This window comes from Rattus norvegicus, chromosome 10 (assembly GCF_036323735.1).
Source record: "Rattus norvegicus strain BN/NHsdMcwi chromosome 10, GRCr8, whole genome shotgun sequence".
Lineage (NCBI taxonomy): Eukaryota > Metazoa > Chordata > Mammalia > Rodentia > Muridae > Rattus > Rattus norvegicus.
The window spans coordinates 28,130,727-28,145,980 of record NC_086028.1 but is presented as its reverse complement, the minus strand read 5'-3'; the positions used below and the strand labels follow the sequence as shown (position 1 = coordinate 28,145,980).

Below are 15,254 nucleotides of genomic sequence, written 5' to 3'. Positions count from 1 at the left end.
CCTTATTTCTAGAAGTAAGACTTTCCATGTCCTGCTAAAATGTCAAATTTAGGAATAGGGGAGATGGTTCAGTCTGTAAAATGCCTACCATGCCAGCAGATTGTTCAGATGAGCCGTCATTGGCAGAACTAATCATTGGAGCTTGTTCCTCAGCTAGCCTAGCCATTTGGTGAGCTCCAGGTTGAGTGGCAGACACTGTCTCAACCAATAAGAAGAACAATGGAGGAAGATACCCAACACTGACCCCCAGAAAACAAGTGTGTGCATACGCAGACACAAAGCTGCATGGGCATGTTCATGCTAATATGAAACACACACACACACACACACACACACACACACACACACACACATACACACAGAGAGAGAGAGAGAGAGAGAGAGAGAGAGAGAGAGAGAGAGAGAGAGAGAGAATAAGGTTGAAAACCAGTAATGTATTCTCTCATTCATTCTCAACTTTCAAGCATTTCTTTCTTTGTCCTTCCTGGTCTTTTTGATACCATTATAATCCACATGTGTAGTCTTCAGTTGACATATGACTAGACTACAAACTGGACAGTGCTCCCTAGGCCTGGCCAAGCATTTCTCCTGTTTTGATGTCCCCTGAATGGTCACCTCTTCGAGGAAGGCTTTCCTTAGCTTTGACATTTCATGCAGGTAGCTGAATCCCTACATTCTCCTCCATAGTACCATGTCTCCTGCCTCCTTGAATATAGGACACCGAAGTACATGGGGGCGGATTATGACTGTTTGTAAGCATCTCATGTACCCTGGGCCGAGAGTCCCTTGAGGACACATTGCCATGATGCCACACACTATTAATTATGGTACCAGTTAACATTTGCTGAACAGGGGATGGAGAAGTGGCTTAGTTTGGACAGTGTCTGCTATATAAACATTAATACCTGAGTTTATATCCCCAACACTAACCACCAAGTGTGGTAGCATGAGTCTGTAACTCTAGCAACATGTGTGCAGAGACAGGCATATTCCAGAGTTTAATGGACATCCCATCAAACCTATAAGTGCTGAGTTTAGTGAGAGACCCTGTCTCAAAAACTAAAGTGCTTAGCAAAGGAGGAAGACACCTGATGTCAACCTCTAGTCTCTATACATATGCACACATGTGTATCTATGCATAGACATATTTCCTCTACAACACACACACACACACACACACACACACACACACACACACACACACACACACAGTTTGCTAGACAGTTAAATAAGTCAGTGTCTGGCTGCTGTAAGTCAGGCTGGACTTTGTTCTCTATTTCAATTTGGGGACAAATCCCACCCCAAATCCCTCAGCTCACATTCTTCCTATACTGCGTGTTTTTTGAATATAAATACAATTTCCCTAAGCTAGCTGGAAAAAAATACAAGTCTCTTGCTGGGTATAGTTTCTGGATTCATTAAACAGAGCCCTGGGAGAAGCTAAGCTAATACAATTCCAAAGCTAATCTCCCCTCCAAGTCATTCCATAAATCTGATTAATGGGTCACCTCTCGACCATAAGCACTGTTGCTATATTAAAAGAAAATGCTCTAACAGGATTGTAATTCTGTTAACAAGGCTTCTGCTGTTTGCAAAAGGCATTTCCTCACTGGAGAAATGAGTCTAGACTGGATGATGCATGGGATTAGGTAGTGAGCAGAATTCTACAGGCCTTTGTGCTTAATTGCAAAAGAGGAGAAAGGTATAGAAAAGATTCACAGAGGATCACAGAGGGAAGTGTGGGTGCTTGAGACATAAGCTTTTAGGTACTCCTCAGAAACACTCACTTTTTCAACCCTCGGTTGTCTGATAGCTTATCCTGTGACACTGATCTCTTGCAACAGGGCAGGTCCCTTAGTATTCATTGGTTCAGATAATCATTAACACACAAGCTGCATTTTGGCTTCTCCTGTCATGATTTTTCACAGAACCTGTGTATTCCAGAATAAGACAAACTTTAGGAACATCTATCCAGTGTAGGGTGCTCCAGGGTGGGCATGTTCCCATCACTATGTGGAAAACAGCTGACAGAGACCAGATTTTGAAGTGACAGAATTGAGGGCCTCTTTGGATAAGAACCTTGCCTTAGGCATAACTTATTATAATCTTTTTTCCTGCCCCCAGGGATTGGGTCAGTGATGGGCAGGGGGCACTGAGATGTGAGGGGGCTTGGAGTAAGTTTCCTCTCTTGACTTTCTATGAAGGCCACCAGAAATATCTATCTTTATCCCTTTGTGGGTTATTAGAAGTAGCTCTGGGGGCTAGTCCTGCTGCAGCCCTGTCATTGTCATGAAGCACAATTGTCTGAGGGTTCAGCCAACAAAGACAAGGACTAAATGGTGAATCAGGATCTAGAAGCTCATTGAAGTATTTGTTTATCTCAAGTCACCTGTGCCGGCTTTAGCCATCACAACCTCTTTGATTGAGGTTACTACCACTGGTGGGAAAAAAACAACTGAGGCAACACAGTACTAGACATGATTCTTGCTGAAGGTCAGGTCTGACTCATAATTATGTTATCATGTGTTATTAGACCAGTGCACAGTAGCATATAGATGATATATTTTGAATTTTTTTTTTTAGTAGTACATCTCCCAGGACCCAAAGCCTTAAGGAATGCAGAGATTCAAATGACCTTCCCAGTATACTCAGAGTTAGCTGAGGATTCCCAGGGTATTCAAGCTTAGTTGAGGATGTGAGCCTAGAGGACAGGCAGCTGACTCCCAAGCCTTCTGTTCCCCAAAAATCATAACTCCTTCTTTTCAAAGACAGCCCCTCCATCGAGGGTTAGAGGGTTGGCCTCAGAAGAACACAATCATTATTTTGCAAAGACTCCTGATTCCTCGCACATTGTAAAACAAAGTGGGGGGAATTATAGGCTTCCAGGTAGGAACAGTACTTTAGGTCAAATAAACTATCTGAAACTTTTACATCCATTCTGTCATTAGCAACCCTGGAAGGGGAGCAACAGGCAGTTAATGATTGCTGGAGGAAGCGGGGCGGGGGTGGGGATCAGATACTGCTGCCTGTAGCACCTGGTATGTTACCTTTACACAAGTAAATACACAAATAAGTTCATGTATGCAATTCTAATTAAGTAGAGTGGGAAGCCTGACACCTAAGAGAATGAAGACGACACGGTCTAGGAGTGGGGGTGGCTGAGGAGAAGAAGGCATTCAATAGGAGGAAGACAGGAGTAAGAAAGAATGATGGGGAAATATGATCAAAGTATTACATTTATATATGTGCATATATGTGCATGAAATTGTAAAAGGATCAATTAATTTGACCCATTAAAGATGCAACTTGTAGTCAGTCTTCTAAGAGACTCAGGCAATCTGGCCTATCCAGCACTGGCTATGTCTCCCATGGAGCAAAGCATGTTAGCTAACAGCCAGCTCTGTTGTGAGCTTCTGAGATTGTGCCTCGGAGGTCACACCATCTCCACCACAACCCAATACTCCTCACCTGTCTGGCCCCCATAGTTAATTATCTTGCTGTTACTGAAAAAAGCAAGCATTCCCATACATAGGTTCTAAAATTATTTTTGAGCAACATGAAGCTAATTAAAAGTGAACAGATTTCTTTACTGTGTACTTTTCCTTTGTCAACCATGAGCCATAGTTTGTGATGAGCGGCAACTCTTTTGGGGTGGGATGTCTTAAGAATATGTCCCTTTCAGTCATTCTACTGAACATCCCTTTAGAGATGCTAAAACTCATTTTTGTTCTCCCTAACAGTGGGAGGTCTAACACCTTTCTAAATTCTTTTATTATTATTATTATTTGGAACAGGTTCTCATGTAATTCAGGTTAGCTTTGAACTATATAGCCAAGGTGGCCTTGAACCCCTGATTCTGCTGCCTCAGCCTCCCCAGGTCTGAGATTACAGGCCTGTGCACTCATACTTTATCTATTAGACATAACTAATAGATAGTCATGCTATGACCTTTCCTCAGTTGTTGTCATCTTGCTTTTTCCCAAGTTATTTTGAGAACAGAACAACAGGTCAGTCTGCCTCGAAGCGTAGGTGAGCCTATGATCTGATCAATAGCAGGTTGGTGCCAAGAATAGGGGCACTCTTCTGGGATAGTCTGGTAAAGCAGGAAGAGCTGGATTCGCAAGGGAGCAGCTTCCTGCTTGCCTTTGTGCCACTTGTGCAGGAACAATAAAGAGGAAAGGCGGTTAAAAAAAAAAGTAAGATGGGTGTGTTGGGGCAGCAAAAACGAATGCTTCTTAATAGCTCTCCCTGTAAGCAAAGGCTTTGCACTTAGACTTCCTCTCCTGTAACTGACTAGTGTTCTCCTGATGATTAGGTCTAGCTGGGAAAGGAAAAAAAAGGCAAAGATAGGAAGAAAGGAACTAACTCTCCTTTAGACTAAGTTTTCTAGACATATAATTGTGGCCTTGTCAGCCAAGATGGCCACATCTTAGTGTTCCTGAGTGGGGAGCATGGTTTCACTTAGGGATTCTTTGTATGTGGTAGTCCCCCTGGAGGCTTCCCCCTGGCCATAACTTCTCTAGTGGACCTTGTCTCTTAAGCCCTTCCATAATCCAGTTCCAGTAGCTAAACTTTCATTCCCCCAGGGGAGAGAGTGTCTTCTAGGTTAGCAGATCCTAGAGTGGGCACTTCAGAGTCATTCCCTTTCATTTCTGCTGGTGGCCAGGGCAACAGGGAAACCTGTGCAGATGCAGTTCATAAAGTTAGAGGGAATAGGACACCGTCCTAGAGCGAGCTGAAGAAAGGGTGGTGGAAATGGGGAAGGGGGAGGGAGAGGGACAGAGGAGGGAGGGAGGGAGGGAGAGAAAGAGAGAGAGAGAGAGAGAGAGAGAGAGAGAGAGAGAATGAACAAGAGAGATGACTGAATGAAAAAGACATTCTCTATTTAATAAGAAACTAAGCCTTTCATCTCCAGGCAGTTCAGGTATCCATGGCTGTTACCTCACTCAATAGGCATCCTGTCACACTTTCTTTCATCCAGTCTGAACTCAGCTCTCCTAGTTCTTTTGTAGTCACCCACATTGTTACAAAATAGAGACATTCCTTGATTCTGTCCTTTTCCCCTCATCAAAGAAAAGCATGCCCCACAGAGTCCCCCTGGGCCATTTGGCCAACAGAAATTTGCAAAATATCTGCATATACATAACAGTATTAAACAGTGTGGTGAGAGCAGGGTAGGCAGGCAATGTTTTGGGGGAATATCACACAGTAGAAATGAGATTCCAGGTCCATAGCTGGGCGGACAGGAATTTTGCATTCTAAAAGTGAGTGTGGCCCCTATTTATGTGTCTGGCATTAATAGTACACAATCCCTAGGAGTATTTTGTATCAGTCTCATGAGCACGTCAAGAATTCCTTAAGCTATAGAAATTATGGCAGGACATTTACATCACTTGCCTGAGGCCACCACATGACTGCAGATAGTGCTCCACCTGGGATGTATCCTCAGGCTCTGGTTGTAACTCAAAGCTCTATCTGTCTCCTGAAACACATTGATGGTTTTCTCCTCCCGGAATTAAACAGAGTCATAGCGACACCGGAATAATTAGGAAAGACAAGTTATAGAAGAATCTTCCAAGAAATTACTACAAACCCAAGACTTTCTCATTTGAAAGGCCTTCCTTAGTCTTCTTTTGCTCAGCATTTCTGCTAACACTTCATTCAGGTAAAACGGTCAGAGTCTCTGCCCCCATTCGTTCTGCTAGCAGGGGTGGCAGCCGGAGGAAGTTAGGCTGAAAGTCGAGGTGAGACTGCCCCAGAGACCTTAGATTTACCTGCTGTAGACCAGGGACTCTCGGTTATTGATGACTTTATCAGATTTGTATCTCCGAAAGTCTTCCCAAGCATCCTTGATGGCTGTGACGGTGAGGATGACACAGACCGGAACCATGCTCACCTCTGGCTGGAATGCATTGAGCACGGGGATGAAATTCAGAACGACAATGCCCACAAAATAGAGATTGGCAAACCGGTGCAGCTGCTCAAAAATGTTCTTGGGTACGAAGGACAACACCGTGTACTTGCTGGTCTTGACTTGGTTTCCCTGATAATGGCGGTTGGGGTTTTCTTTGTAAGGCCATCCTTCGAAAGGCAGATTGGAGACCACGACCCTCTTCTTGTCTTCTTTCTTTTTCCTCCTTTTCCTCCCTTCCCTCATCTCTGCTTAAGCCTGTCTCTTCGATTCTCATAATTTAATTAGCATCTTTTCTTCTCCCTTGCTTAAAACTTCTCTTTCTTCTTCCAAAACTAACAATAAAAAAGTTAGAAAAAAAAGAAAAGAAAGAAGAAAACCAGCAAGTTGGTCTGCGAGCAGTTTGGGAGAACTCTCGGGAAGGAGCTTGCAGAGAATGGGGGTTTGTCACCCGGCACTTCCTTCTGCCTGTTTGAGACTCCACCTGTTGGCATGTAGGCGTCATCATCCACAGGTGTCTTCCTCTCCTACACAGGTGCACTAACGCTGGGTCCTAAAACCTACCAGGTTAGTTAACAAACCGATTTCTAGCCAGGCACCCTGATGCTTTAAAAATGGCATACACTGTGTGTGTGTGTGTGTGTGTGTGTGTGTGTGTGTGTGTGTGTGTGTGTGTGTGTGTGAGAGAGAGAGAGAGAGAGAGAGAGAGAGAGAGAGAGAGAGACAGAGAGAGACAGAGAGAGACAGAGACAGAGACAGAGAGAGACACACAGAGAGAGACAGAGAGAGAAGAGAGAGAGAGAGAGAGAGAGAGAGACTGAGATTTCACCCAACACCCTCAGAAGAGCTTCTTAAGCTTCTTAGGAAATTAGTCTCCTATAATGATCTAATCGTCATAGAGTTTAATTCTTGGGTTTCTAACCCAATTTTAAAAATAACATAGTGTCTGGGTGGCTAAGAATATGAGGGTTTTCATGAGTTACATCGAGGTTTTACAACTTCAACCCTGTTTTTGACTAGATTTTGTGTGTGTGTGTGTGTGTGTGTGTGTGTGTGTGTGTGTGTGTTGTTCTCTTAGGATATGTCCTGGTACCCCCAGCCTCCATCCACTAGATGCCAGTAGTATTCTACCTACAACTTATGCCCAACCTATCACCATATGTTTAAAGGGATGGTGGGGGGAGGTATGTGTCAAAATCACCTCCAGCTGATCATCACTGACTTAAGCAAACTTAATGTCTAAAAACAAAAGTCTTAAGCAATCAAACTATTATCTAAGAAAAGCCCCACAGTACAACTCTCTCTCTCTCTCTCTCTCTCTCTCTCTCTCTCTCTATATATATATATATATATATATATATATATATAGTAACCCTCAATGATCAGCAGAGACATGTACACCTTAGTAGTAACTCACTAATTAGACTACGTCCCACGAAACAAGAGGGAAATCATCCCCAACTACTCGAGGCTATTAAAGGTCATGGATCTTGAAGGAGAACCTACGACCTCCACTTTATTAAACCAGCATAATACCTAACTACACTTTAAATGTTTGTCTTTATACCCACATATGAATGTCACCCTTATACCCTCACTAAGGGATAAGGACTTATTTCTACCCATCATCTTTTCAACAGCTAGAAAGCATTAGAGAAAACCACAACTAATCAAATGCCCAGGCTCAACTAATACATCTACAAAACATTCGCTCACTGAAGGCTCAGGAATCATTGGGGAAGAGGGGATGGGAATATAAGAACCAGACGACAGGGGAGTTTGCTGTGAGACTCTCTCCTAGTAATGTCAGAAGTTACACACAAAGTCTCACAAACATGACTACCCGAACATAAGCTGAATGACAATAATAGACATGCTAATGTGCACTGGGGAAAGACTATAAGGCATCAACCCTAACACAGAACTACAGGCAATTAAAGAATATTGAGAGCAGGAGAAATAGTCTTTCCCAGGGAAGAGCTTACTAATGTGCTCCATAATACTAAATGGTCATCCCTGAAAACATACAAAAAGTAACGTTATCCAGACTTAGCAGATTGCATTTAAGAATATGTATATACATATATGTATATGTATATATAACAGTAATTAATGAGAAAAGAGGCAATGAATTTTAAAAAGAGAAAGGGGAGGTATATGGAAGGGTTTGAGGGAGGAAACGGAGGGGAAAATGATGTAATTATACTATTATCTTTAAACTAGTAATTTAAAAGAAATTAAAAAAATATTTTAATAGAATATATAGGGTTAACTTAGTGGGTGAGGGTGCTTGCCAGCAAGTCTGATGACTTATGTTCAATACTCAGACCCTATATAGTAGAAGGGAAAGCCAACTTGGACAAGCTGGCCTTTGGCTTTCATATGTTTATTTTGGTGCGTGCACACACACACACACACACACACACACACACACACAGAGACACACACGCACAAATAAATAAAGTTTAAAAGTCATATTGCTAGTAAAGATCAGTCCCTTAAATATGCGGGTGAGTTTATTTAACCTTCTGCGACAGAGGAAACCATACAGAGTCCCTCCTTACCTTTCATATATTTGAATGCTGGCACTGTTCATCTCTCTGTCGAAGCAATATCTCTTGAAGTCTTCTGTGCCATCTTTGACCATGATGACCAACAGGACAATGGCCAGTGGTAACATGGTGATTTCCCTGTGGAAGACTTCCATGGAGGGCATCCAGTTCAGAATCACCAGGAACAGGAAGTAGAGGTTGGCCCACCTAGAGGGACAAGCAAGGTGGGAGTGAAGACTCTGCAGGGTGACTCTATTTTTTCATCCAGTCTGAATCATTACACCTTCAAGGAAGTCTTAGCCGACATTGTTTAGTTTACCAAATTCGCCCTATAAAGCACCACACACCTTTCCTTTCAAGTATATTTTTCTATAGTTTTTAGTCAGTTTGGTAATTTAAAAATTAATGCGTGTCTCCTTCACTAGATGGGGCAAACAAGGAGTTTAGTCTCTTCTTCCCATATATGTTTACCATGCAACACATGACATGATAAGTCAACACTTGATAAATGAGAGAAGCTTGCTCCATATGTACATTTGGATATCAAAGGGAACTGCATCTCTGAGTTTGTCTCAGTGGCAATGCTAGGCCAAGGTATGTATTGTTGGGGGACCCTGCTGCATACCTATGAAACTGCTCAAAGAGATTCTGGGGCAGGAAGGTGAGGAGAGTGTACTTGGTTGTACAGATGCTGTTGCCTGGGTACCTCCTGGAGACCTTCTTCCAGTCCTGGTGACACATACTGTTGTTGGGGTACACCACCCGTTGCTCTGTTGGGTTGTAGCTCTGCCTGCCTGTCTCCGGAGAAAGCAGCGGTGTGGTTTCTGAAGGGGACTGGGAGAAGCCATTTTGACTTCGCCATTTCCACCGGAGCCAAGAAAAGTCCAGGGAGAAAGTCATTTCCAGAATCAGGTGACAACAGTCTGCAAACACATAGGAAGTTGCCGTGGTCAGGAGAGCTGAGTGGAATATGAACAGAAGTAACTATGGTAAGGAGGAAAACACAACATGGCGTCTCTTTTTTTTTTTTGTCCATGCATGGTCCAATTTTAGAAAAATAGAAACAGTCCCTGCAATGCATCTGTTTTTAAGGTCACATACATTAAATAACCAATAAAAATAATATATAACTACCACAAGGATCAGTGCTGTGAAAGCGAGTGATGGGGTCAGTGTGGCAGGTGTTGGTGACATGGCTGGTGCTGTCATAGAAAAGTCAAATCTTGGTCTGCAAGGATGGTATGCTTTATATCATGAAATCTGGTTCATTCTTAATGGTAAACTTTTTCCATTCACCTTGTTCATCTTCAACATACAAAGAAGAAAGAGGGGCTAGAGAGATGGCTTAGTGCTTAAGAGTACTTGCTATTCCTGCAGAGAAACTTAGTTCAGTTCCCAGATATCAGATGGCTGTCAATTATATGCAAATTATATGTCAATTAAATGGTATCAGGGGGTCTGATACCATTTTCTGGGCCCTGTAGGCACTAGGTATGCATGTCATATACTTACATACATATATACATTCAGGCATGCACACATACACATGATATAAAAATAAATAAACCTTGAAAATAATGAATTGGCTTTTAAAAAATGAAGAAAGTTATTTTTACCATTCTCTGCTCATGTGATTAAATTTTTAGAAATTTTATTTATGTATATGGATATTTTATCAGCATATTTGTCTGTGTACCCCTTATTTGTCTGGTGCCTACAGAGGTCAGAAGAGGTTATTGGAGTCCCTAGAACTGGACTTACAGACAATTAGTTGTTAGGCACTATGTGGGTATCAGGATTGAACCTGGGTCCTCTGGAAGAATAGTCATATTATTAACCCTATTCGTGTAGGAACAAATTTGAGAGGAACAAGTTGGGCAGCACATAAAATTGTGTTGACATATTTTAAGACAAAATGAGAAATGTTATACTTAATTGATTTTTAAAAAAAAATTAGTTAGCATATGGCTGGACAGTGGTGGTGCATATTTTTAGTCCCAGGACTTGGGAAGGAGAGGCAGGTGGATCTCTATGAGTTCAAAGCCAGTCTGATTTAAAGAGAGAGAATTCCAGGACAACCAACCAAGCCTACACAGAGAAATCCTGTCTCAAAAAACAAAGAACCAAAACAAAGTTAGCAAACTATGTAATGAGTTTTATTATAACATATTATCCATATACGTCATCGTGCTTTGTTGTAATTGCCCCACCCACCCTCCCTCTCTCTGCTCTCTGTACTTCCTCCTCTGGTTCATTCCTCCTTTCAGAGTCGCCTCCTTCAGTTTCCATGACTTTAGTCTTTAGGATTTCTTGGACTATAAAAATTTCAACCTTCTAACATTTTAGATTAAGACATCAAATGGATGGGTCCGGGGATGTAGCTTGTAGGCAGAGAATAGAAAGCATGAGGCATTGGGTTCCATCATAAATAAACCTGGTATAGAAGTACCCGGCTGTAACCCAGGACTCAGGAGAAAGGCAGGCGGCTCAATGTCATTGTTTACTATACAGCAACTTGAACGGCAGTCTAGTAGCTTAGTAGGTTGTGTGGTTACCTGAGATCTCTCTCTCTCCCTCTCTCTCTCTCTCTCTCTCTCTCTCTCTCTCTCTCTCTGTCTCTCTCCTTTCTATCTTTCTGTTTGTTGTTGTTTTCCAAACTCTTTAAATGAGAATGGAAAGTGGAATGGGGCAGAAAGATACTTTTCTAGGACACCTGGACACGAAGTGGCTGGGCTTTGTGATCATTGTTAGTATTGTAACTATCAGCTGGCCTTTTCTAACTTCTTTGGCTTGGGGATCATAACTCCATTTGGTAGATCTAAAAACTGAGTGCCTGGCCAAGAAGACGTTCTAGGTGGCTGATTTGGCTGTTACTATGTTTGGATTAAGACATGTCTAGGGCAGCAGTTCTCAACCTGTGGGTTGTAACTCCTTTGACAAACCTCTGACTCCAAAAATATTTACATTATGATTTATAATGGTAGCAAGATTATAAAGGAGCGATGAAAATGAATTTGGGATCTACAACCTAGGAAAACTGTATTAAAAGGTTACAGCATTAGGAAGATTGAGAAGCACTGTTCTGAGGGATGCCTGTGTCTCTCATGGTTCTGGCTCCAGTCAATGGCATTATTGTGGGATGGTGAAAACTAGGAGTGGGGCCTCTTTGCAGATAAAGTAGGTCTCTTGGCTGTAACTTGTTTTGGTCCCATGCTGTATGAACTTCTCTTTTTGCTTCCTAACCATCAGAAAATAAAGAACAGAGGCTGGAGTCCAGCTCCAGTGAGTTTAGGACCCGAAGGAGGATTTGTGAAGTCTGTGAAGAAAGACTTGGATCAAGGAGTGCAATTCATACACTGTGGCACGGAGACAGCTCAAGACACCTGTCTTAGTCAGGGTTTCTGTTCCTGTACAAACATCATGACCAAGAAGCAGGTTGGGGAGGAAAGGGTTTATTCAGCTTACACTTCCACATTGCTGTTCATCACCAAAGGAAGTCAGGACTGGTACTCAAGCAGGTCAGGAAGCAGGAGCTGATGCAGAGGCCATGGAGGGATGTTACTTACTGGCTTGCTTCCCCTGGCTTGCTCAGCTTGCTTTCTTATAGAACCCAAGACTACCAGCCCAGCAACAGCACCATCCACAATGGTCTGGGTCCTCCCCCCTTGATCACTAATTGAGAAAATGCCTTACAGCTGGGTCTCAGGAAGGCATTTCCACACCGAGGCTCCTTTCTCTGTGATAACTCCAGCTTGTGTCAAGTTGACACATAAAACTAGCCAGTGCAAAATGGTTGGAACTGGAAAATATCATCCTGAGTGAGGTAACCCAATCACAGAAAGACATACATGGTATGCACTCATTGATAAGTGGCTATTAGCCCAAATGCTTGAATTACCCTAGATCCCTAGAACAAAGGAAACTCAAGACGGATGATCAAAATGTGAATGCTTCACTCCTTCTTTAAAAGGGGAACAAGAATACCCTTGGCAGGGAAGAGAGAGGCAAAGATTAAAACAGAGACTGAAGGAACACCCATTCAGACCCTGCCCCACATGTGGCCCATATATATACAGCCACCCAATTAGACAAGATGGATGAAGCAAAGAAGTGCAGACCGACAGGAGCCGGATGTAGATCGCTCCTGAGAGACACAGCCAGAATACAGCAAATACAGAGGCGAATACCAGCAGCAAACCACTGAACTGAGAATAGGACCCCCGTTGAAGGAATCAGAGAAAGAACTGGAAGAGCTTGAAGGGGCTCGAGACCCCATATGAACAACAATGCCAAGCAACCAGAGCTTCCAGGGACTAAGCCACTACCTAAAGACTATACATGGACTGACCCTGGACTCTGACCTCATAGGTAGCAATGAATATCCTAGTAAGAGCACCAGTGGAAGGGGAAGCCCTGGGTCCTGCTAAGACTGAACCCCCAGTGAACTAGACTGTTGGGGGGAGGGCGGCAATGGGGGGAGGGTCGGGAGGGGAACACCCATAAGGAAGGGGAGGGAGGAGGAGGATGTTTGCCTGGAAACCGGGAGGGGGGATAGCACTCGAAATGTATATAAGAGATACTCAAGTTAATAAAAAAAACAAACAAACAAACAAAAAAAAAAACCAAAAACTAGCCAGTGCAGCACCTTTATTCATGTGTCTATTTTTTTCCACAGCTGAAAATGTTTTACATTCATTTTCTCAAGAACAGCCTCTTTTAAGAACCTCCTACATTCAATAATGTGCACACTGTACTTTTTTCTTCCTTCATCTCCTCAATCCATGCTTTTTTCTGCTAACCCACAATCCACCTGGCCTCGGCAAGCAGTTAATATCTAACCCAGCACACCGGTACATAGCCAAGTGAGTAGTTAGCAGTAATTGCAGTTACAGTATAAAGAGGTAATAGACTACGTATCCAGGAAATTCTAGTTTAACTGTTGGTAAGAAATGTCTTCCCACATCCTGACCAGGCGGTCTAGTTCCTTTGATGGACAGGGCTCTCAGCAAATTAGTAACCTAAACAGCTCCTCATCCTTGCTTGGCGAATCTTTGACTGCTCCCATTTATTCTTGGAAGCAACGATCCAGTAAGACCTTTCTAAAGTTTTGATAATCACCTAATGGTTGTTTGGAACAGTTGCGTGGGCAAAGTGTTGTCAGAGCCAAGTTCCCATCGGGAGAGAACATCTGGACATCAGCTGACATACCCAGACCAGGCCCTTGTGTTGACTCAACCAAATCGTCCTTATTGACAAGCAGAGGAATAGTGATCTCTTCTGCTCCCACGATCCTCAGAGATAAAGGAGAGTGAATCATGGCTGGAGCTTTCTTTTTCTGATTCTAGGGAAATGTCAGTCACAGACAAAGTAGAAGTAAAGCCAAAAAAAAAATGCAAATACAAGACAAAGTGAACTAAGCAATCTCTCTGGAAAGGCCAGGAGATTGTGGTGCATGGATATCCTCACGGGTCCTTGCCATGTGGGGACCATGCTCTTCAGGCTGTAAGTTTGCTTTACACTCATAGGTCCTTCCCAGAAGATGCTTGGCCACCATCAGAGCCTTTACACTATGCTCTGTCCACCACCGAGTTCTGCCCAAGTACATGGTGGTTTGAATGTGAACAGCTCCCATAGACAAATATTTTGGAATACTTTGTGTCTAGTTGATGGAATTATTTAAGAAGGATTAGGAGGTATGGCCTTGTTGGAAATGTGTCACTGGATGGGTTTTGAGTTTTCAAAACCCCATACCATTCCCCAGTCTCTCTCTCTCTCTCTCTCTCTCTCTCTCTCTCTCTCTCTCTCTCTCTCTCTCTCTCTCCCTCTCTCTCCCTCCTTCCCCCTCTCCCTCTCCTGCTTTATCATCTGTCATGCCTACCTCCCTACTGCCATGCTCCCAGTCATGGTGGACATGGGTTCTAATGCTCTGGGAACTGGATCCCCAAATTAAATGCTTCTTTCCTAAGTGGCCTTGGCCATGCATAGCAATAGGAGCTAAGTGACTTTGGATTGAACTCTATGACCCACTCATCTTCTTTTGCAGAAGTTGCTTTTCTTGGGTATTTTGGTCACAGTCACTTAAAGGTAACCTGCAATTGTAGAGCATGGTGCTGTGCTCCAGATCTCCCAACTGCCAGGCTCCTTAATGGAATCTACAACTAAACCCTCAAAGTTCCTCTAGACCAATTTTGCTTGAAATCCTAGAAGCAAATCTCTCAAAGATAGACTTTGCGAAGTTAGCAGTTGTATATCATGGTCTTTTTCATTTACTAGGCTCATGGGATTATTTTCTCTTGAATAAATACATGAATTATGTCAGTTGTTACTAATCTTACAATGAATAATCCAGGCTGCTATTGTAAATCTGATCACTTAGTGGTGGTGGGGGGATAAGGGGGGAACTCCATTTGTAGTTTAAATGATATTTTACTTTCCTGATGCTTATATGACCTCATCCTCATTCTCCTCATGGCTTTAATCAATCTGAATAATTTTTTTTTTAACCCAAAGACATCAGAGCTGTAGGGAGCTCTTTAGAGACTACATAAACCCCTGTATCAGCTATGGAAAAAAAATAAATGTAATTACAGATGCCCATCATAATGAGACCAAAAGCAATATTATGACATTTTGGAAGCCAGAAAAAATATTGTGTGCCTTGCTTCTCATTACAAAAAGATATGCTATTTTCACGGGCTCCTTTTTATTGCAAAGGCAAAGGAAATGAAAAGATAATTCATGAACAGAGTTGAAAATGCAAATGAGAAATCTTGCCTTGGCTAACAGCCTAC

The 15,254-nt window shown here is 42.7% G+C and overlaps 1 protein-coding gene across 2 annotated transcripts in view; it reads right to left on the bottom strand.

Annotated features, from left to right (window-relative positions):
* The window catches only part of Atp10b (ATPase phospholipid transporting 10B), a 256,073-nt gene that overhangs the window by 106,821 nt on the left and 133,998 nt on the right, over positions 1–15,254 (bottom strand). Inside the window, exons 3-4 of one of the 2 annotated variants that reach the window (XM_017597619.3) lie at positions 9,089–9,386; positions 8,476–8,670 (exon numbers count right to left, since the gene is read on the bottom strand). In XM_017597619.3, the coding sequence (XP_017453108.1) occupies positions 8,476–8,670; positions 9,089–9,363 (470 nt within the window). In that variant the 5' untranslated portion in view covers positions 9,364–9,386. Of the gene's footprint in view, positions 1–5,774; positions 6,428–8,475; positions 8,671–9,088; positions 9,387–15,254 lie in introns of those variants that run through there. The other variant, XM_063270024.1, reaches the window with a different exon arrangement.